The sequence below is a fragment of the Lissotriton helveticus genome, chromosome 1_1, assembly GCF_964261635.1.
Source record: "Lissotriton helveticus chromosome 1_1, aLisHel1.1, whole genome shotgun sequence".
Classification (NCBI taxonomy): Eukaryota; Metazoa; Chordata; class Amphibia; order Caudata; family Salamandridae; genus Lissotriton; species Lissotriton helveticus.
The window spans coordinates 412,964,350-412,988,547 of NC_136057.1; the positions used below are offsets into that span (position 1 = coordinate 412,964,350).

Sequence of the window (24,198 nt, forward strand, 5' to 3'; positions counted from 1 at the left end):
AGCTGAGACGCCCTCCCACTAACTAGGTACAGCGCTCCCTGTCCCAGAAACGCTGTGATCTCTCTTCGCTCCTGCCCTGAGTGGTCGCTCCCTTGTCTCCCCACCGAGACTCGGTATTGTAACACTGCGCTGCTTGCATTTGACTGTGCCTGTATTCTCTATTGGATCGTGATTGTATTTATCTTTGTAGTGCTTGCACCATATCTGTTCAGATTTCGAATTATTAGCGCGATATCCCTCGGCGCCTTGCTCTACTCCCCCCCCCTCCATTTTGTCCCTGTTGTTGTTGTGCCTCCGTGTGCGCTGACCTGAGCCCGCCCCGCCTCCCAGCTGAGATGCCCTCGCCCCTCCCCCTCCACCATCCATATATGACAGTAGTTCCCGCGCGCAGCGTTCACGCGCAGCGACCGCGCCCAATCCGCGCCGAAGGTGCGCCAAAGGTAAGCCCGTCTACGCCCGTCCGCGCCTGGACCGCGCCCAGCGCCAGACCCCCTGCCCCTCGCGCTGCGCTGCCCTCCCGCATTACCTACGATGCCGCCACCCTCCTAGCCCTTAACCCCGGTCGCGCCCCCAACTGCGTCCAAGCCGCTCCTGGACACACCCATGGACCTTTCTCTTGCTACTCCTGCAAATTCAGCGGCACCGACAACATCTCCGCTACGACCACTCCACAGATCCCCGACCCCAACCACCTACAATGCATCCTTCTCAACACCCGATCGGTCCACAGACACGCCATTGACCTATGGAATCTACTAGACACCATCTCTCCAGACGTCGCCTTCCTAACAGAAACATGGATGAACGCTTCCTCCGCCCCAGACATCACCATTGCCATCCCTGAAGATTATAAGATCACACGCAAGGACCGTACCGGCCACATAGGAGGAGGAATCGCTATCGTCCATAAAAAATCAATCCGCATCTCAACCAGCTCTGACGCCAACCTCGCCAACTCCGAACACCTTCACTTCCAGATCCACATCGACCCCAAGACCACACTCAGAGGCACCCTCCTCTACAGACCACCAGGACCCCGCGCAAAATTCAGTGAAGACATCACGGACTTCATCACTCCACACGCGCTCCCCTCGAAAGACTACATCCTTCTGGAAGACCTCAACTTTCACCTTGAAAAAATCAACGACCGCAACACCACCACCCTCTTGGACAACCTCGCCAACCTCGGACTTAAACAACTGGTCACCTCCCCCACCCACACCGCAGGTCACACACTCGACCCCATCTTCACCTCCAGCAAGCATGTCTCCTTCAGCCACACTACGGATCTCCTCTGGACTGACCACAGCTGCGTTCACTTCACCTACAACAAACCAAAACCCATTAACCACCCCCAACCATCTCTGCGAAGAAACTGGAACAAAATCACCAGACACCAGATCTCCTCATCGCTCCTTCTAAACACCCCAGCCCACTCTTCTAACACAGACCAAGCCGCCGCCAACTTCACCCTATGGTTATCCAACACCGCCGACACCTTAGCACCACTGAAAAAACGTCAAAGCAAACCTGGCAGCAAGAAAGCCTCATGGTTCAACGATGATCTTAAGAAGTCCAAGAAACTCTGCCGCTCCCTTGAAAAGGCCTGGAAAAAAGACCCAACCACTAGCACCAAGGACGACTTCAAAAACGCCACCCGCACACACCACCAACTAATCCGAAAGGCCAAGAAAACAGCATTCAAGGATCGACTTGACAACAACGCCCACAACAGCAAGGAACTTTTCAACATCGTCAAGGAATTTACCAATCCCTCGACCAACTCCAACGACATCACCCCCTCTCAAGTCCTCTGCGACTCACTAGCCTCATTCTTCCACAACAAAATTGCAGACATCCACAACAGCTTCGACAACCAACCCGGAGACCAACCCACCCAACCATATGCTGAACATTCTCCCCCCTTGAACACCCTTATCGACTGGAAACCAATCTCCACTGAGGACACCATCCGCCTGATGAACTCCATCCACTCAGGATCCCCCACAGACCCATGTCCCCACCACATTTTCAACAAAGCAGACTCCGTCATAGCACCGCACCTCCGGGACGTCATCAACTGCTCCTTCAACTCCGCCACCTTCCCGGAAAGCTGGAAACACGCTGAACTCACCGCCCTTCTGAAAAAACCCACAGCGGACCCCACCGAACTCAAAAACTACCGCCCCATTTCGCTCCTTCCATTCCCGGCCAAAGTAATCGAGAAAGCTGTCAACAACCAGCTCGCCGCTTTCCTCGAAGCCAACAAATCCCTCGACTCCTCACAATCTGGCTTCCGAGCAAAGCACAGCACTGAGACCGCCCTCATCGCAGCAACAGACGACATTCGAACTCTACTGGACAATGGAGACACAGTCGCGCTCATCCTCCTCGACCTCTCCGCAGCCTTTGACACAGTCTGTCATAGCACCCTTTTACAACGCCTCAGAACATCGGAATCCAAGGAAAAGCTCTTGAATGGATCACCTCGTTCCTCACCGGAAGAACCCAGAGAGTCCGCCTCCCACCATTCAAGTCCGAGGCCACTGAAGTCATCTGTGGCATACCACAAGGATCCTCACTCAGCCCCACCCTCTTCAACGTATACATGAGCCCCCTTGCGGCCATTGCTCGCCAACACAATCTCAACATCATCTCCTACGCGGATGACACTCAACTGATCCTTTCTCTCACCAATGACCCCAGCACCGCCAAAACTAACCTACACGAAGGAATGAAAGAAGTTGCCGAATGGATGAAACACAGCCGTCTGAAACTGAACTCAGATAAAACAGAAGTCCTCATCTTAGGCACATCCCCCTCTGCATGGGACGACTCTTGGTGGCCGGAAGCCCTTGGAAAAGCACCCATCCCGACAGACCACGCACGGAACCTAGGCGTCATCCTGGACTCTTCACTATCAATGAACAGACAAGTCAGCGCCGTATCCTCATCCTGCTTCAACATTCTTCGCATGCTCAAAAAAACATTTCGCTGGATCCCCACCGAAACCAGAAAAACAGTCACCCATGCTCTGGTCACGAGCCGACTGGACTACGGAAACACCCTCTACGCAGGCTCCACCGCTAAACTCCAGAAGAAACTCCAACGAATCCAAAACGCCTCAGCCAGGATCATATTAGACATCCCACGCAACGAACACATCTCTAGTCACCTGAAAGACCTCCACTGGCTACCTGTCAATAAGAGGATCACTTTCCGACTACTGACCCACGCACACAAATCACTCTACGACATCGGACCAGAGTGCCTCAACTCACGACTGTCCTTCTACACCCCCTCCCGCCAACTACGCTCTTCCAGCCAAGCCCTCGCCACTGTACCTCGCATCAACAAGACCACCATGGGAGGCAGATCCTTCTCATACCTGGCTGCTAAAACATGGAACTCACTCCCCACTTGCCTTCGCCTTACCCAGAACCACCTAGCATTCAGAAAGCAACTTAAAACGTGGATATTTGACAAGTAATCCTCCTCCCCTCCCTAAGCGCCTTGAGACCCTCTGGGTATGTAGTGCGCTATATAAATTCTTTGACTTGACTTGACTTGACTTGTTCGTCTTTCTCTCTCTGTTCCTGTCTTTTTCTCTCTGTTCCTGTCCTGCCTCTCTGTGTTCCTGCCTTTCTCTGTGTTCCTGCCTCTCTCTCTCTGTTCCTGCATTTTTCTCTCTATTCCTGTCTCTCTGTTCCTGTCTTTCTCTCTCTATTCCTGTCTTTCTCTCTCTAATCCTGTCTTTTTCTCTCCCTCTCTCTGTTCCTGTCTTTCTCTCTCTATTCCGGTCTTTCTCTCTATTCCTGTCTCTTTTTCTCTCTTCCTGTGTCTCTTCCGCGCTTTGTCTTTTCGCTAGCTGCCATATACCCCGGGGAGCTGTGGACAGAGGCACCAGTCGTCGACCTTCAAAAAATGGCCTCCTTTGACCCAGTCTCCACCCCACTCACACCCCGCCTGCCGGGAAATGCCTGCTGATATAAATGGCCAATCCGTCCTCGGCGATTGTGCCTCATAAGTGCACTCAGATAATTAACCTGGAACTGGGCTCGGCCCACAACATGAAAAGTGTTTTGGCCGCAAACAATCAGTTATTCCTCATTACTTTGCTTTGAATTTTGCTATTTGATATATTGACCACATTTCTATATTGTACATATTAGGTCCACGCTATTGCACTCAGATTTTTAACCTGGAACTGGGCTCGGCCCACAACATGAAAAGTGTTTTGGCCGCAAACAATCAGTTATTCCTCATTACTTTGCTTTGAATTTTGCTATTTGATATATTGACCACATTTCTATATTGTACATATTAGGTCCACGCTATTGACTCTTCAATCTACCACTCTTTACTTTCCAATGGTTGGAACATTTCAAGCAGCATCTTTGCGGATACGATTAACGCATCAGCAGAAGCTCCCCGCGGGGTCCCAGTCACAGGGAGGAGCTAACGAGACAGGGGCCAGGAAAGTGAGGCTCATGGAACAGAATGTGAGTGCTGCACCAACGAGACAAGAGCAGTGTGCGTGCCTGTGAGTGCTGAAGAACCCAGAGTAGATAGAGCGTGCCGCCGAGCTAAACGGTTTTGAGACAGTGACCGTCACAGCACTGAGGCAGGAAAGCAAAGTCAGTATGTATCGGAGCGGGAGACAGCGTGAAGTAGCCTCAAGGAAGAGAGAGCAGAGGACCCTTGTAACACTCTAATGTGACAGCAAAGAGAGGTGCCTGCTGCGTGTGACTGTGAAGAAGGGGACACCTCCAGAGCAGGCTTAAGCTACGTACACTAGGTATGGGCAAAGGAAGTAGGGGGGCTGCAGCACCTCAAAAATAAGGTTTGGGGTTCAGAAAATTCTGGAACAATATAAAAAAAAATTGCAATGCAATTGGTCTCGCATTTATGCGACTTTAAGCTATTGACATTGTAAATAACAATACCTTTTATTTATGTTTTGGTTTTTAAAACATAAATAAAAGGCATTGTCAATTACAACGCCAATAGCTCAAACTCACAAGGGCGAGACCTATTGCATTGCAAATGCTTTTTTTTTTAAGAATATCTTTGTAATACAATAAAGGCTACTGAACAGCAAGATGACTGAACTTTCTGGATTCCCGTTTGATTATTATTCTTGAATTGTCTCTAATTGTAGTAAAGGGGGTTACTCATACCCACAGATGATATACGTAAATAAGTCTGAATAATGGTAAGTGGTGTGCTGCAAAAGCCCTATATTTTTTTCGTTGTAGTTCGGACTTTGCACATTGTCCCAGCCCTCTATAAAATCAGTAGTAGTACTTTAGTAAATATGACATTACATTTAAAACTCATTTCACTTCCTCTAGAATGTTTTTGCTCGCAGTTTCGGCTTCTAACTTCTGGCTATAGAGAATTTCTGGGTGTTTACTATATTGAATAGCTCATGATGAAACAAAGCATATACACCGATTTTACTATTTATTAATAGTCATGCTTTGAAAGGGTCAATGTAGGGAAAGAAAATTCAATTTCACAATGGAAATAAGCTGAAGCAAAAGGAAAAGGATAGGAGAAGGATTATTTTCAAATAAAATGTATCAATCCGGCTTACCAGTATGGACTAACCGAGGAGTTTGCTGTTTAACAGCAATTGGAAGGTTCACTGTATCTTTTGGTACAGACAGATCTGCAGGACAAAAGAGATACAAAAAGTCTATCATAAGAATGTTTTTATTTCATATAGTTTTGTGCTTGGCAACATTCACATAAAAATACACTATATTAATAAATTATGTTTTATCTGTAGTACAAACGATAACACGCCATTAAATTACTCATATTTGAAAGATCTTCATCTTCTGCTAAAGCCAACACTTGAAAAGTATTTTTAAGGTTTACCAGCGTGAGATGACGACTCAGTTTTGTAGGATCCTCAGCTTTTAGTAATCACTGATTTGATCTAAGAATCAGCAGGACTGGACAAAAATATATCGCATGTAACAATAATTGGAGAATCGTCTCAATCCGTTGTTATGATAGGGTAACCAACATTGGTCCTGTAATAGAACAGGCATTTGCCCAAGTGTCCCAGCAAAACCCAGTGACCGAAACGCCACACAAGTTTCCCCAACAGGGGACGTCTCAATGAATCATAAGCAGCGAGCCTCACAATTCAACATTTTTAGGTTTCGCCCTGGGCATTGCAACTGCGGAGCAGTTGCTCCGCCCACGGCGAAACCTCATGATCCTACATATCGACTTTGGTTCCGCCTCTGTCTCCCATTGGCTAGCACCATAAATGGAGGCTAGCCATTGGGAGACAGAGGCTGTCAATCACGCTTTCTGGTGAAAACGCGATTCGGGGGCGTTTCTGGGACTTTTTTTAAGTCCCGCCCCTTTGTCCCGGGCCGCGCTGTCATTGGCTGCCGGCCCGGGACACCCCCGTGATGTCATTCCCCGGGCCGCGCTGTGATTGGCTTGCCGGCCCGGGACCTGACTTGTTTGCATTTGTATATGGCGTTAAGTGAACCCGAATGTATTGGAGCCCTTTACATGAGCACCATTTAAATTACACAAAATCACATTCAAAGTTTTTTTAGGCCTGGGAAGATTACGTGATTTGCCCAGAATCACAGGATGTTGAGGCGACTCGGGGACTCGAATTTGGTTCCTCGGTTCCAGAGTCGAGAGCAGCATCCTCTCCCGTAGTAGGTAAATACCTCATTGAAACAATTTCTTTTACAATCAGATTTACTTCCGAGCAGTCATTGAGTACCAATTTTCTGGCAACCAAAACAATTAATTACGTAGCCAACAGTTTTTCAAGCAGCTTTGTTGACAGTTCAAATTAAAATCTTCATTAAATGTTTGATTTATGCACGTGCAACTTTGCCATCATTTAATCTGCTATCAAATGACAGATGGCGAGTGTGCTCTGGTACTTCAGAGTGGAAAGTCATAAGGCCTGACATTCCACACTGGATGAAGGAGAGAGAAGACGAAATTGTAAAAAGACTTCTCTAAAGAGTTCTCTAAGATCTCTCATTCCACCGGCCTCCTCTGAGTACTTCGCAGCAATCCCTGCTCTGTCAGCGTCCTGGCCCCGTTCTCTCCATCACACCCACCCACTCCACTTCTATTTCCCTCGGCTCTTCCGCTCCCCGAGACTGTCCATGAAAGCGTGTTCCAGCCTCCAGGCAATATTGCCACTTATTCATTCGGAGCGCCACACAATAACAAACGTTTAAAAAAATACATACAATTGTTTAGAATGGAAATTAACAGATAAGCCGTGTATACAGGTAATTCATCAAATATAACATTCTGGCGACTTTGGAGCTGGGGAAACAGTTTCGAGTCTCGACGTCGCCTGAGCAGCCTGTGATTCTGGGCAAATCACTTAATCTCCCCGCGCCTACCCCCCTCCCCCCTTCGCCCCCCAAAATAAATGAATGTGTCCTTCCTTGTGTTACGTAACCGGTGCTCATGTAAAGCGCTCCATTAACGTCTGGTCGAGTTAGCGCTATATAAAACTGCAAATAACAAATAAATAATCGTCTTGTAGGTCTGGTGTGTTACTCGGGTGCTCCGGAGCTCAAAGGCACAAAGCCAATTAGCATAGGACAGAAACGTATGCTCAAAACTGATATGTAAGTCCTATTGCACTGTCTACGTTTAGGATGTTTCTGATCGCATTATTCTATTTTTTGATGCTTGTCCCGTGTTTAATGTCTGCCTCATTTAAGCACATAGTTGGCATTTCCGTTCTGTGTGCTTCCCAGAATACAGAGTTCCCCAATTTCAGCAAGTAAGTACTTAAACAGAATCGCACTTACATTTCAAAATAGTTGCATCTTAAGCAGTGCTAGCCTCTTTGCTGCTAGCCAAAGATGAAGTCTTAATTTAGTCAAATACTCAGGACTTGAAATGGAAAAATAGAAGTAGCACTGCAAATACTTGCAATTAATTCGTGTGAATTTTCTCAGTCTTTGCTTACGCTGGTTTGTTTGTGCACAGACATTTTTTTCTGGTTGTACCCCTTTACATATTTGCTAGCAAACCATACATGTTGCCACCACTTCCTTTCTTTTAAAGATTTTTTTAGAAAATTATTTCTCATGTGTTAACTAACTATAAACTTTTACGAAGGTTAACAAAGTTTCTCTCTTTTTGTTGACTCACCCCAGACAATTTCAGCCCATCTCCTGTTTCCCGAACCACTAAAGATAGCAATTATGTAAGTCGGTCTTGACTCCACAGTGGGCGGTCATTTGAAGACTGGAAGTTCAACCACACACTTCTCTGACATGCAAACAGCTGCCAAACAAAACATAATTTCCACATCTCCGCGAATGTTTGGAAAGCGGATTGCCTCCTGAGTCCCGCCAGTTGCTCGATTGCATTTCATGCTTCAGGAACCCTTGGCAGCTTATATGGAACACGAGCTGGTTTTAAACGGATTTGTTAGCTCGTGTCAACACAACTTAAAGTAAACGGGAAAACTAAATGTGCCATGCAAGGACTTATGACGGACGTTCTAGCCATAAGGGATAAATGGTACACACCTGCATGGTCATTTTATCGCAGCGGGCCCTTAAAAATCTGACCTGTTATCAGAACAAAACAAATTGTAAATTAAAACAACATGCTGTTTCTTTGTTTTCTCTTATTCTCTCTGTCTCTTGTATCTTACTACTTAGAGTAGGTTTTAATGTATAGAGGGTATCTTCTTTTATCAGGGCTGTCAAAGACATTTTGGATGTGTGGGGTCAGTTACAAGTTTATGGCGAGGCCCTCAACCTATTTTCCGCAGATATATAGCGGGTCACTTTGTTAAAATGTCACTTTTTTTTAAATTGTACTAAATTAAGTTTGCACCTACTCTCGCCTGCACCCGTAGGAAGGCGAGAGGTACTTCAGGGTTTACCTGCAAATTACTGAAGCACAAAAGCGATAGTACAGAGAAGAGAACAAAAAGCCTTAGAAAAAGAAACATGAAAACACACAAAGTAACAAATCCGCTCCCACTCCAATATATCACCCCTCCTCTACACAGCATCTAGCTTTGGGTGGCATCTTATTCTGCCAGTGTTTTCCTCCTAGGCGCTTGTCTTGCTTGCAGTTACATTTGATTACATCTCCTGAAATCAAACTGAGAGGTCTGAGATATCTTGGACCTGTTACTTTTCTATACTCTAAATAAATTGGCCAATATGGGACCCCAATCAGTTTCATATACCCCTCTCCGGAAGCTAGTCATAGTTTTTTTTCTAAGTCAGGAGCTCCCACGTCAAAAAATCTACTCCTGCAAGACAGCTCTTTTTTAAGCTCCCTCTCTCACCAGTATTTCATTCAGTGCTGCGTCCGGTGCCATGGAGTATCAGTTGTTGCCATGAATGCATTTTCTTTGTGTAATACTCAACTTTGACCTTTACAACGTGTTTTATTACTATGCGGTTCTTTACCACACAACTGATGTATATTTATGTAATATACATATATTCATTGAAAAAAACAAAGGTTAAAGTAAGTAAAATTTTATTCGATCAATTGTATGACCATGGCAAGGTAAAAACAATTAAAAAACATCACAGTTGGTGGATATGATCAATTTCCTCATAAAAAGAATCTAAACAAGCATTTGCAATGCAATAGGTCTCGCATTAAGAAAGTTTGAGCTATTGGTATTGTAAATTACACATTTTTAGGTTTCGCCTGGCGTCCGCTGCGCAGCAGCGTTCGCGCAGGCGAAATCTGTTGATCTACACTATGCGGCTATGTCCAGCCTTTGTCTACCATTGGCTAGCTCCATAAATGGAGGCTAGCCATTGGAAAACATTGTTGTCCGTCACTCTTTCCCCCTCAGGACGCGAATCGGGGGCGTTCCCATGCCTTTTTTTAAGTCCCGCCCCCTTTTTTTCATCACCCGCCCCTTTTTTCGTCACGGCATTTCGTTTTCGTGTTTATTACGCGTCTTAGAGGTAAACCGTGTTTATAATTTATTTTTAGTAACTTTTTTTTTTTTTTTTTTTTTCTTTTTTTTTTTTTTTAGAGTTAAGCTATTTTGACTCTTCTTTTAATGTTTGTTAGGCTTTCTGTGTCCCGTCGTGCCTGGCTGTCGTCTCCGTTTCCCGTCGTGCATGTATTCCTTTGCCCGGTATCATTACGCGTCTTAGAGGTAAGCCATGTTTATTCCCGTAGTGCCTGGCTGTTGTGTACATATTAGTTTAGTGTTTATTACATTGAAGACTTGCTGTTTTCATCGAAACTGCTGTTCGTTTACTTTTGGGGGAATGTACCGCATTTTAGAACATCAGTGTCGGGCACGTTTTTAAATTAATTACAGGCAACAATGACATTTACTCATCAGTTTTCAAACATAAAAAAAAAAAATTGTCATGGAGATTGTCAATAGCTCTAACTTTTTGAAAGGCGAAACCGCTGCATTGTAAATGCTTGTTTTTTTATTTTCTCTCTAGTTGTTTCACCCCCCTAATTGACTGCTGATAACCCGCTTTTTTCTTTAAAGAAAAACATGGGAAAAAAATCAAATACGTGCTCAAGTTTTAAATGCGTTTATTATACAGAACGAAACCATGTTCTGGGTTTTTCCTATAAGTTGAAGGGCATTTCCTTCCACATGCAACGGAAGGGCATTTAATAAGCATCACCTCCCTGTTACGTTACATATAAGAGAAACCAATCTCATCACACCAAGCATATTGCAAGTCCCCTACTGGGGCATCCAGAGGACCCTTTGCTGCAGGGATTACTCTCATAGTAAAATCAAGATTAACTGGTGTCTTAACCTTCATGTTTCAGGATACATCATCAAATTCAAAGGTGTGCAGCTTCTCAACAATCTATCACAGTCCAAATATTTTGCAGTACTTCAGAAACAGCCCACCTGAGAAAGTGTTAGTGCGGATTTGGGGGATACAGAATTGGCTCAAAACAAGCAACACATGAATGTGCTTCAACATTTCTCCTAATCAGTACCATTTTCAAAGGTTCTCTATCAGTGATCCACAAACCTAGAATCATACCATTCAAGTGGCTCAAACTTGCCATTAAGGATCCTTGGAGCAGGGTAGCACAGGACCAGTAATTAAGATTTAAAGGTGCACGATGATGTAGTGTCAAGCTGTCGGTCTAACCCTAGGCACTGGAATCTGCGTTAAAATTACTTTGCCAAGGTGAAGCACTGATCTGATGGCCATAAATCCTTTAAAGGGTCATATCGTGTAGATTTAATGAAGTTACAATGGTTCCAAATGTACTCAAGATATAGCTCGTAGACTGGACTCTTGTTGATATGTGGCCAGAAATAAATCATTAAAAGGGATTACATTGACATTGCAGGACTTGATCACACAGGTTGGCAGAATGTAGATTTTATAGAACTTTATAGCATCTAACATTTTTCAACATAGTGAAAAATATGGCTAACAAGATGAATATTTTTCTTGCTAGAGTTCTAGGATTACATTTAACATCTATGGCCATATTATAGAAAGTCCTCCAGGGGCGCAACGGGAATGTGCGCCCCCAGGGCACTTCGGTATTACACAAGGGGCTGCAGACACTTGTGTGACCCCCTTTGTAATACAGATAGATCTGGTGCACATGTAGCGCCATCACTGTCTCAAGAGAGCATTCCCTCATTGGCATGAGGGCGTGGCCCATACAAATGAGGGAGTCTATTTACTTCAGCGCCCATGCCGTAGGATTTGGAACACACATTTTGGGCACTGGCAACAGTATCACATGGACTTCCTTTTAACATCAAAGCAAATTTGTACCCTTTACATGAACTCAAAGCCGGAAGAGTGTTAGTAGGTGATTTAGTGCCCGAGTCACAAGGGGCACAAGTCAAGACAGACACTAAATACTCAACAACCCAATCGCTACTTGAAGGTGTAATTTCTTTGTGGTATTTATTAGGAAGGTTTATATAGCAATCCCAGACCACCTTAAGGACCATTAGTACTTATAGAAGGGAGAGTTAAATATGGTACATTTGCTAGAGCCTGATGGTGGACAACTAATTGGTCATCTGACCAAGCAGAACTCGAGGTCAAAACTTGAAAAGACTGTCTAGAAGAGGACAGGATTACCCAACCACCAGGGTGAGGAGGAAGAGGTGGATCTTTATAGAATTTTCACTTATGCTTTATTTCACCACAAAAACCCTATGACAAAAAATTTGCTTGCTTCAACCACCTTCAGCCATTCGCATGCGCGTCTGTCGAGGACATCTTGGATAAGACCAAAGGAGTATTTTAGTCGCACATTAATTCGAATGGCCGTTGATGTAGAACCTTCTCTGTTCATTGAAATATACGAGTGACTATTTTACATCTGAAAAGTACACAATCACACAGGTAATTATTTATTTAATACATACATTTACTAAAAGCAAAATATACTTTGTCAGAGCTCTAGAGGGTGCCTGACCCCAACATGGCCACAAATGACTCGAACAAGCAAGAGAAGTAGATTGGTGCAACATGACATTTGCTGCTGCCAGACTGATCCTTTAAGATGCTGAGCCTATGAACAACTAGTTCAGCCCCTCCTTCTGCCACAGGCTGCTCTTCTCATGAGCACCCAAGTGATCAGTTTCTTGCCCTGTTGTCTCCATCATGCTATTACAGAGCTGCTATTTTAGCATAGTAAGCACCCAGCGATCAGTTCCTTGCCCCGCCATCTACTCTGCTCCTTTAGCGTAGTGAATATGAGGTGAGCAGTCACTTCCACCTGTCCTTATCCTATCATTTTTAATAAACATAGGAACAGCCAAAGAATCAGACTTATTAATCAGAATGCGAACCACGACAATTAGGACTTGTTTTAAAATTAACTAAAGTTGGACCATGTAGATATTGCCAAACATTTTCTAAGAAACCCTTCACAGGTGACTAAAGTTATTGATGTAAACCAAACAAATGACTTTGGCCGAAGACCACTTTGGCACCATTGCAAAATGGCAATAGTGTAAAACATTACACGAAAGATTCAAACAGGCAAGCTATTCGTGCACAAAATAAATAGACCGACCATTGAGTCTGATGGAGCAAGGTGAAGAACAAGATTTTGTTCAAATTTGCGAAGTTAATCTCCCATAATAATAGTAGTTGAATTAATAAGCATGTGGTGAAATTACTAATAAACTTAGTTTAAGAATTTAATTATCAGTACACGCAGGATTAACTAATGTGCTTTATGTTGCAAACGCAAAGAAAATTAATAAACTAACCTTGTCTATTGTCTTTGTCAGTATTAAATACGGATGTTTAACTAATGCCATGTGCTTATTTTGTGTGCTTATGTTATGTCCTTTCTGTGACAAAAGCTCTTGGAGATCGTGCAGTTCAAAGAAGAAAAGTAAATATAATGCTGCTTGAATGTGCTTTGCCAGGTAACATATTAACAGGATTAATTAGTAAAGGGGGTGGGTAACAGAATGGGTCTCAATTCTTTAATTAATTAATGTCTTGTGTTTGTTTAATAATAGTTTCCAAAGTGAGGCCTAAAGGTGGTTCAGGAAAATGGCTGTCAGAGCTGCAGACACGAAAACTTGTCCAGTGTGGAGCCTTGCACATGCGTAGCTGTGAGGATTTCTACTGCTCTGTCATCGGTTATTAAAAAGCAGTTCTTTGGTTGAGTTAAACATGCTCTCGGAGAAAAGGCTCAAGGACAGGAATTTATAGTGTCTGCCAAGGCTAGAAAGTAAATGTTTGAAACTAGAGGAAAGTAACTTTCTTGAGGAAGCTGAAAGTTGTGGAAGCGAAAAGACAATAGGGCTTATGTAAAGCCTGGACTTGGTCAAGAAACGGAGATGACCTAACGTTTTTATCATTGACTGGCACAGGACAGCCAATGAGAAACTTGGATTCGCTCGGAAGAATGTAAAATGTAGAAAGTTTAGCTAGAGAGAAAGGTATAAAACCTGACATCGTGAGTAGGGAAAAAATTCTTGCTTTCCCATTCCTGAATGACGTGACATGCTGTTGGACTTTTGGCGCACGTAAGGACAGCAGACTTTAAAAATGATTTCCCTTTCTAGGTGAAGCGAGAATTAGACAGGGAAATAGATTTAGGGAATAGAAACTGTTATTCTGCTAATATCTTCATGTTTCTGAGCTTGCTTTGATAATGTCAGTTCATTAATTCATTTCCTTATTAAAAATGCTGCTTTCTTATTTGCTTATAAAATAAAGATTCTAAAACGTAATAAAATTAGATTTCGGGGGAGGAGCCTAGCTCGAGAGCGTAATGGCCGCATTTTAGCTCGGCTCCGTCGGCCCTCCGGCCAACCTCGAATATCCTGCAATATATCCTGTACTGCGACGATACTTCACTACGGATTTTGGAATTTAACGACCCACTCTTACTTACCGTCTGGTCCGGAGGCTCCTGCGTTCTGTGGGTCCGCAGTTGTGCCCTCGGTGGGATTGGGGCCTCCGGGCGCTCGAGACCGGGACCTCGCCTGTGGGTCCCGACCGGCGGTGCTGTGATTGCCGGCCCCGGCCGCGAGAGTGAGCCACTGGTGGGAGCCGTTGTGTGTATGCCCCGGCGATCCTGAACTGGCCCCGATTTGTGGACCGTGCGGCTGGAGGGGGACGAGATGTGTCGGGGGCTGACTGTGTGAAGGGGTCCCTTCGCCTTTGTTCTGTCCGGCAGCCCTGGACCCCGCGCCTGGCTCTCGCTTGTGGGGCCCGCCACTGTTCGGAGGGGCCCCCCCCATTGAGCGCCTGCCCGTTCTGTGCCGGTGAGGCCGTTGTTGGGAACCTCCGGAGGTCTGTAAAGTCCTACATTTGGGAACTGTTTGGGGGCCCGCGGTGGAGTGCGGGGCGGCGAAACTCACAAAATGGCTACCAACAACGTGGGGGGTGATCCGCTCTGCACCGACGAACCTTGCTGGCCAGAGTGCGCGGAGGCCTGGGCGTGTGCTCGAGCGCCCACGCTCGGAGATGTCCTGGACGCCTTGATGTCCTTGTACGCTGTCTTGGCCCCCGGTGCTTCTACCGACCCCATGCGGCCCACCGCCATTTTGGGTCATCGCTCCTTCATGCACCCCTATCGTCCTGATGCCTCCATTGCTTTGCCCCCTTCGGCTGCGCCAGGAGTTGCTGCCGCTGTTCTTCGGCCGCTTGCTGGGCCGGTGGCTTTTGAACCTCCGCTTGCTCACCGTCCGGACTTCGAGGACTTGCACACGACGCGGAGATTTGCTCCTTCCCGGACCATTGGGAACTATGGTGGACCGCTGTTTGCTCCCGCTTCGATGGATTCGAGCTTTTGTCCTGGTGGGGTACCTTTGCATTGTCGAACTGTGAAACTGGACTTCGGCTTGCTTTTGCTTGCCCTGTCGTTGCTGCTACAATTGACTTGCTTCATTGACTTTGTATTCCATTAGTATGGTGGCTCTCCCTGATCTACATCACTGCCGTAACCCTGGTCAACATTACGATTATTCTGTGCTGGGTGGTCCGCTCCATGTTATCCTTTATTGGGTTGGTTTCGTGATTAGGAAGGGCTGGGGGTAAGTCGCACGACACTGATAGACTGCTGGTTTACCTGTCCGTTGCACTGATGCTTGTGCTCTCGACATTGTGAAACTTTTAAATTTCCCCCTCCCCCCCCCCCAGCGGGTTTTTGCTGTATGTGAAGGTGTAGCACTGATTTGATAATTATTCATTTGCTGGTCGGGGGAGGGTCGTAGCCGAGTGTGTTTGTTCATATCCTCTGGCTCCTCCCTCACATCTTATTTTTGTTTTATATTCCCTTTCCTCCTTTTTGTCTCCTTATTCTACTTTCTTTCTTTACTATATTTCGGGTTTCGGATTAGGGCGACAGGCACGCTGTTTGGAGGGTAGGCCGTAGCCTTCTGCAGGGGTGCGGGGTGGGACGGGTGGGCGGGGTCTTTCAGATGTTTTCTTTTTTGGTTCTATGGCCCTTTTCTATCCCTTTATAGCGGTGCCGCTTCTGTCCTCGCTTCTCTGGCATGAGTGGGTTGGGGTCTGTCGCTATGCCACTTTTATTTGTTTCGATGCTCCGTTGCGACTGCCATACCCTTCTTTTCGCCAGCTCTCTACTTTCTTCTGTATTATTAGCCGCGGGATGCCTGGCCCGGGGTGGCGCCCATCTTGCAGGATTGTGTTTCTCCTTTTATATTTATTTCTTTGTTCCTCCTTCTTCCCCTTTCCCTGTTCTTGCCCTTATTGGTTTCCTCCCCTCTGTTTCCCCACTATTTTTCCCCCTTCCCCTCCCCCCTTCTCCCTCCCCTCCCCTCCCCCCCTTTTTCCCCAGGCTCGTATGGCGAGTAGGTTTCGATCGTGCAGTTTATCTGCTCCCCTTGCCTTCGTTAGCGAGTTATTGGGTGGGGGGCATGAGATGCTGGTAGTACTTGTATGCTTATCTACTATATTTTGCGTTTGTTTTGTGCTACGACCGACTCGTGTCTTCACGTCCCCCCTCCCTTCCCCCTCCTCTTCCCATTTTGGCGTGGGTGTATTTCTGGTTATTGTTTTTCCGTATTTTATGAATCTGCCATGAGCCTTGTTCCTTATTATAAAATGGACCTCATTGATCCTGATATTGGGCCGTTAATGTCGCTTGTCCTTTCCTTAGCATTGTTTTCAATATGTTTGCCTGCCTGCCAGCTGGCCTTGTGTTGCTTATTTTGACTTTTGATCGTTTTTTGAATTGTGGCCGGCCGGATTGGTTGTGGGCCCACGCATGTATATCCTGTTGATGCAAATAAAGGTTTTAAAAAAAATAAAAAAAATAATTAAATTAGATTTCAAGAGACAAGCTGGTCTTGTTTATTCATGGTCTAGTTTCCATCAGTTGATCCAATCGCCTTAGTGGCCTGATTAATAAATGAAAAATGTTTTAAACCATGGTGAAAATAGATATTCTGCAGTTGTATATAGTTATGTAAATAATATGTGAATAGTACAGTTAATCAGACTACATGATTCAGTTGCTCAAAAATTGTCTCATTGGTATTATGGGCCTGTTCAAGTGTTTATGATTGATGGCGAGTATTGAGGGGATAGGAAGTGTTATTAAGACAGTTTTTCATACAGAGCGCTGGATCATGTCCAATCTGGCCACATTACGCATTAACTCTTTAGGCTCAAAGGATCTTCAACTAGCCCCCCACAGGACGTTGTACTATGTGTAGAGCTCTCTGCGACCCTCTGGAAAAATGTGCATCAGCAACTCAGATTCTGCCCTCTCCCAGCATTATGCCAGCCCAATCTGCCCAGCTGCACAACAGAAAATCTGCTTCTGGCCAGCTCAGAGACCAAGCACCCTCTATCTCTCCCATCTTGTTAACAACGCAAGGGTCAGAGAGGTACCACTCATTGATGCGCTCACAACTTCCAGTCATTAACCTTCCCCCCCTGCAGCATGCCCGTATGTGGTCGTATTGAAATAGGCCTCCTCATTGCTTCAGGATCAAAATGAATCTCACTAGCAGCTTTTCAATAAAACTCTAAACTGGTTGGCTCGCCACAAAGTTCTGCGATATCGGCACGCCAAGGACATTCTGCATGTTAGGAGATACGCTTGGATTGGCTCAAACCAACAGGACTCATACGGGGACTGTATTGTGTTTAATTGTAGACTTCCAGAGCATGCTCATCATTTGTTATTCAATGCAAGTACCAGTAATGGAGCTTTCAGTACGATCTCTATAGCTGCTTTAGGCTTATTTCACAAGCTCCGCCCTGGATTCCTGGCTGTGCCCACCCAATTCAGTGTCAGCTAGTCGCACTCTTGCTTTTCTCCCTCCTAACCATCATAGGGATGCAAACACTGGCATTTCAGCTCCCACAGCTACCAGGAGTCAACCCCCTTTTAACACGTTCCCACCATCCCAGGTTTCATTGAGTTCTCTCCCTGTTTCATGCTCCATATCCACATTCAATAGGTTTGAGGCACTCTCTGACTTAGATTGACTTATTTCTCCATCGGCCACTAACACCCGCCCCTCTTGGCACCCTATCATCGGTAGACAATCCCTCAGAGTCAAATACTGCCACCTCCTTTTCAGAACCAGTGGTGGTCGCATCCCACACCCACACTTCACCCTTACACCACAGTTCTCTCTCCGTCCTTAGTTGGAACGTGGCAGGCCTCAAAGGGAAGATTAACAACGATGACTGGATGGCATTTATATCGAAGTTTGATTTAATCCTTCTACAAGAGACCTGGCTAACTCAACCTTTGCATTTTAAGGGCTATGGTTGTTATTCAAATTTTGCCGCTCCCTCCCTTCATGGCAGAGTGGCTGGCGGATTAGCCACTTGGGTTTGTTTCACAGAATAAATCTAGTTCCTCTGCATTTTTAGTATTAACATGGCTTTTTATTTGATACATTTTTTTAATAATGATTTTACAAATGCTAACTGTTCACACTTCATCAGCCCATTTAACTTTGTATCCCTACTACAATTTGAGGCTAATCTTAGCGCTTTACTTGTTTACTTTTTTCTTTGCAGCGATTTTAATGCTAAGATCAATTATGACGTTTTCATAAATAGGCACCTTACTGGGCAACATGCTAGTGGCGATAAACTATCTAGACATCTTACTGTCCACTGTTTGGTCGCTCTATTTGAAATTCATGGGGGTGCATGCATTACTGGGACATCATTTAGAAGGGGCAGAAGAGCTTCCTTCATAGATTATATGTTTGTCAGCCCAGACTTTTTACCTTGGTTCTCCATAAGTGAGATCCTGCCTCGAGATTGGGGTGATCAAAATGCCTTAAGTGCTTCCATGTGTTTAACGCTTGAGGGCTTGGCACATAATAGTAACTTAGCCTCCATTACACAAGACTGCGCAGATGGCCTCCGCCTAGTTTGGCATATGAACAATACCAAAGAGTCACTCACAGCTTTACTTAAGTTACACTAACAAATTTCTCTATTGTCAGAGAGAACGTCCTGGACTCAATGGCCCTACACTACATCCAGCTAATGCGCGCAATTAGTGATTATGATTAAGCCTAACCGTACCCCAAATACAAACCCAAGATGGGGCTGATCCATTGGCAAACAGGAGGCTGAGACAAGCCCTAAATGCACGCCCCAGGAATAGGTCGGAAATCTCCACGGCATGCATCAAGTACGAAAACGCCCTCGCAATTAGGAAAAGGAAATTATATATCCAAGACTGGGAACTTGTGGAACTTGCGACCCAGGGAAAGGATAGTAACTCCTTTTGGGATCCAGTAAAATTAATACGATCCAGGAATTCTCCCATTAATTCCCCCTCCCCTCCAAAATAATATGTCCGGTGAAGACTGAGTCACCCATTTTGCCGCTATTTACTACACTGAGGAGGACCCAATCCTGTCTGCCGCTCTTCACACCACATTGCAGAATTCAGCCCCGTTTTGCTAACTTTGGAGGAAGTTGACCCAGCCATTCAGCACTAAGGAAGGAAAATCCCCAGGCCCAGATGTGGTACCGATGGACCTGGTGAAATCCAAACCCAAAATGTGGGGCCCTCTCATTACGAATACTTTTAACACTTCCCTATCTCTTTCTATCCCTCCCTCACAGTCTTCTGCTATAATAGTCCCCATATTCAAAAAGGGATATTGATCGTCACCCAAGTGTTATCAACCGATTTTGCTCATTGATGGGTTGATCAAAATCATTGGCAGAGTCATTTACGACCGCTTGGTCAAATGAGCAGCTTATAAGGACATACTCTCCCCTTTTCTCAATTTGGGTTTTGACCTAAATTAGGTACGAACAAACAAGGTCTGGATTTGGCTTTGACAATCTCTAAATCTACTAAGGCCAAGAGCTCCCCCATCTATTTAGCTTTTATGGATTTATTCACTGCCTTTTCATTCAGTGAACAGAACAGAACTTTGGGTAATGTTGCTGGATTAAGGCGTGGATCCCCCCCCCCAGGTGAATTTTTTATGCTCTCAGCACTTGGACCTCACAGCTTGTATCCATTTCACTCCGCTTGGCGAGTTATCTTCTGAATTCTACTTAAAGAGTGGGGTGAGGCAGGTTTGCATATTGGTACCTCCTCTATTTTATATAACAACGGTTTAACAGCCTCTTTGTAAAGATATACCTCGAATTGCAGGCTCCCCAGTTCCCGCTCTGCTATACGCGGAGATGCAGAATTGTTGGTCCTTACCCAAAAAAGCCCTGAGACACCAGGTGGACTGTCTCCTTTATACATAAGCTAAACCTTAACATTAATTATTTTTAAGTCGCACATCATGTCCTGTGGCCCAGGTAAACGAAGACTAAACAAAATCAGTATTAATAGCCATGTTTTTGCCATCCGTTGATAACTTAGTCTACCTGGGATACAATTTTAGTTCCTTAGGGTCACATAATCCCCATTGTGCTCAGGTCTGGATCAAGTTAAGCAAAACTGCAGGCACAGTTAGCAACCCAGACTTCAAATTAGGGGGATCCGGTCTCCATCTTTGACAGTATTTAACTCCTAATGTATCAGCGTGGCCACTTATGGAGCGGGAGTTGTGTTTTAGCAAGTGCGACTCTATTCAGGCAGAGGAAAGCCGCTTTCTCCAAAGGTTTTTAAGTGTACCCCCATCCATCCCCACTCTCACCATGTACTTCAAATTAAACCAGAGTTTTATTGAGGATACAATTCAGATGGTGTTGCTTTTATTATGGGTTAGCATTTGGTTGAATCCAGCCGGCAAAGCCTGTAAGGATATTATATCAGACTCCTTGATGTTGGACAAGGCTTTCTCCATACCATGGTTGAGCTATTTACAAGATACTTTCGGCTTTCTCAGCATACCCTGGTGGTACTCTGAACCCAGCCATATTCCCAATAACACCAAGACCGAGGTGAAATCATTATTTAAGGCTCACCGAGCACATATCAGGCTGAAATCCGAGATATCCAAACCCTTGGTCCTGCAATACTATAGTCTCCTTTATACTGATGACTCCTCGCCGTATTTGGCCTTGTAGTTGTCCAAATAAGTGCAATCTTTACTTTTCCGCTTCACAGCTGGGACAATCCACTGGTCTCTTTTTAAAAAAAAATTTAGATCAAGAAGGGAACACGGTCTTCTGCTGTCCCTGCGATAATCACATTGTACAAACTTTGTTGCATTTTAAGTTTTTCTGCAATTTGCTCAGTTTAGCACAACAGCACTTTTTGATTCCCATATTAAGGAGGCTAGGCACTGGCGTAACGAAAAGTGAGGGGGCTGCCCTGCACGGTACTTAGAGAGGCAGTGGCGTAAAGAAACTTGAGGGGGCCCCCCTGCAAAGTGCATGGAAGGGGCCCCCAAGCTTCGGGCCCAGTCAGGAACTCTCAGGGCGACCTGTGCACAGTGTCAGAGGGGGCATCCAGGATCCCAGGGCCCCCCGCACCAAGGAGGCTGTGGGTGTTATTGATACCCCACTGTTTTAAAGTGTCCTACGCCTTTACTGGTGGTGCATTGGGCGCGTAACTTGTCACGAGGGGAAAGGGCAAGCCAAATATCCAGACAAAACAGGTCAATTGCTCATCAACCCTTTCATCTCCTGCAACCGTTCTTCACAATTGTTAGAACTGTAGGGTTACTCTGCTGATGGCACAGATAGTTGTACAGCGCTGTAGTGCAGAGGCTTTAGGCTCTGGCCTTCAAGCATTGTGAATGTCCGCCCTGCATCTGTAACAAACATGTGATGACCAGAATCCTGTATTCTGTCTCAAGTGCTACACTGCCCATTGGGTCTAGGTCCCAGACATATGACTATCCCCCATGAAAGAACTTTTTAAATAAATGTGCACCTGTACATATTAGCACCGCAATCCTACCCTGTAGAAGGGCTCCTATCAGTTTTGTTTTCATTTCGTTTCCTCTTGTGTCATCTATTTAGCCGATAATGCCAGTGCTTGTCTTTTCGGATTTCGTGGTCCATTTACTGAAGACCTTATTTTATGCCCACCACCACACCAAGATGTAAGAAGAAGGTCCCTTATACAGCCCGTGAGAAAAATATTCAAACCCATGTTAGTAGGATAACTCAGCTGGTTGAACACCCCCTGCAAAGATCGCTGTGAAATTTGCAGGAAATAGGGTGTCCTAAAGGGCTCTTTCTTCCATCACAAGAGGCCGATGAAGCAATGACTAACAAATATTATACAAGAGAGAATTAAACTAGTGCAGGCTATGTAAACACCTAAATATTAAATTGATGTGAAGACGCCCACTTCAAATTAACACAACAGTTCACAAGGTAGAAACCTGAACACAAGCTCCCCACACTGGTAAACCATGCTTTGTGTGTGTTCCTCCACTGAGCTGTCTGGGGCTGATCGTTAATGTGTAAACATAGGACATGCAGTCTCCTGAAATTAAAAACGACGTTTGTTTTCATAATGCCTAAAACAAGAAATATGGTAAAAACTCACGATGTGTACACAGTACAGAGCCAGTAGCAGAACGAAACTTGAGGCCTCCCCCTAAAAAGTGCATGGAGAGCCCCACTTCTGCACTTACTCGGAAGTTCACAGGCCATCGTACTGCACTGCGGGGGCCTTTGTTACGCTACTGGAATAGTGATATAATTGTGCGGAATAAAAAAACGTGGAATAATATCAGAGTAGTTTAAAACATCAAGTGACAGTTGCACAGTGAAACCAGATCTAAAAACCTGTGTAGGTTGATGACTTCCCTCCTCACGTCTGTGCTGCTGCCAGAGAAAAACTACATATATTATCTAGTTATCAAAGACATTTTAATAGCATTACAATGTCACATGTGTGTCCGTAAAAGTTCAAGCTCAGGCAACTGGATAAATGAACATAATGATCATAGCTGCGTGGAGGGCAAGCACTTTTTTGTGGAAGCACACAACTTCTGCTCAATCAAATAATGTACTCCTGACTCCCAAGATGTGGGAATAGCCTATGCCCCTTTCTAGTGATAATCACAATTGCCTGCTGACAGCTGTGCTGTCAAACCAGACAATAGAAACGACTCAACACTGACCTGGCAGATAAGCCCTTCTGGCATTGACAGATTGCCATATAGGCCAATCTTGTGTTGCAGACAAGTGACAAATCAAAGGAGATGGGATATCCATAGTGCACTCAGAATGTCCAAATCGCTGCTTCACCCGCTTCACTGAAATGACCCCCAAGGAGATAGCCAACTGTGATTAAGTGACAAATCAAAGCAGGTGGGATAGCCAAGAGACACCGCTAAATGCCTTCATTATTCGCATCATTATATGAGGGAGAGTATACTTCTGCTCAAGGGCTTCAAAATAAAGATCATTGCACTTGGGGGTCAAACAGGCAATACTGCTACCTTTCTCAAAAAGCCCAACTCCCTGGCAACAAACTATGCGCTAACGTAGAAAGTTAAACATCAAGGCACTACATGCTAAGGACTCACCTTCTCCCTACAAGTCATTGATTGATGGAAGTGAATATTTTCAGTAGTTCCTGCTGCACAAAATCACCCGCTCCATCAAATGAATACTGGGTGGCACTGAACATAGACATGGTTCGTCTGAGCTACTACAATGGTACCAGGCCACAGGGTGCAGACAGGCAGGCCTCTCTGCAGCCATTATGGCTTAATATTACCACCCAAATGGTGTGCGGGCCTATGTCCCTTGCTTACATTAGGGTCCATTACACCATAGGGGCAGGGCTGGGCAATCATAATGTAGGCAGACACACATCTTGCCCACAAACCTGGTTTGCTTCTGATGAAATCTGACAATGTATCATTGTTACATTATGTTATATTATGTTGTCCTTGCCATTGTCAGTGGAGGAACATGCGAAAAGGAGGCTTACGGTCTTATTGATAGTAAAAAGAGCCGAAAATGCAGCTTTATTATGATATTTTTATCACATTTTCACTCCTATCACACTCAGCCTGCATCCGAAGTGTGGCCAAGAGTTCATTACCAAGCCCACAACACATTAATATTTAACAGAGTTAGTGTACAAAATAAAGGCACAAAATAAACAAATGGGGTGGGGTCGCACACTACTCACACACCGGCGGTGTCGCCCCTAAGGACTCTGGTCAACGTAGTAAAGTGTTTGCGATGCATCATCTTTCGATCTTCTGCTATCTTCGCTGTCTTCACCATCCCTGGACACGTGTTTCGGGGTATTACCCCTCATCAGCAGGGATAGGCCGTGTACTGGGGTTGCCGATGGCTGCCAATA

At 45.2% G+C, this 24,198-nt stretch overlaps 1 protein-coding gene across 1 annotated transcript in view; it reads right to left on the reverse strand.

Annotated features, from left to right (window-relative positions):
• The window catches only part of OVCH1 (ovochymase 1), a 1,371,455-nt gene that overhangs the window by 711,261 nt on the left and 635,996 nt on the right, over window positions 1-24,198 (reverse strand). The window contains exon 15 of the mRNA XM_078673763.1: window positions 5,600-5,674. Within this exon, the coding sequence (XP_078529889.1) occupies window positions 5,600-5,674 (75 nt within the window). The remainder of the gene's footprint in view (window positions 1-5,599; window positions 5,675-24,198) is intronic.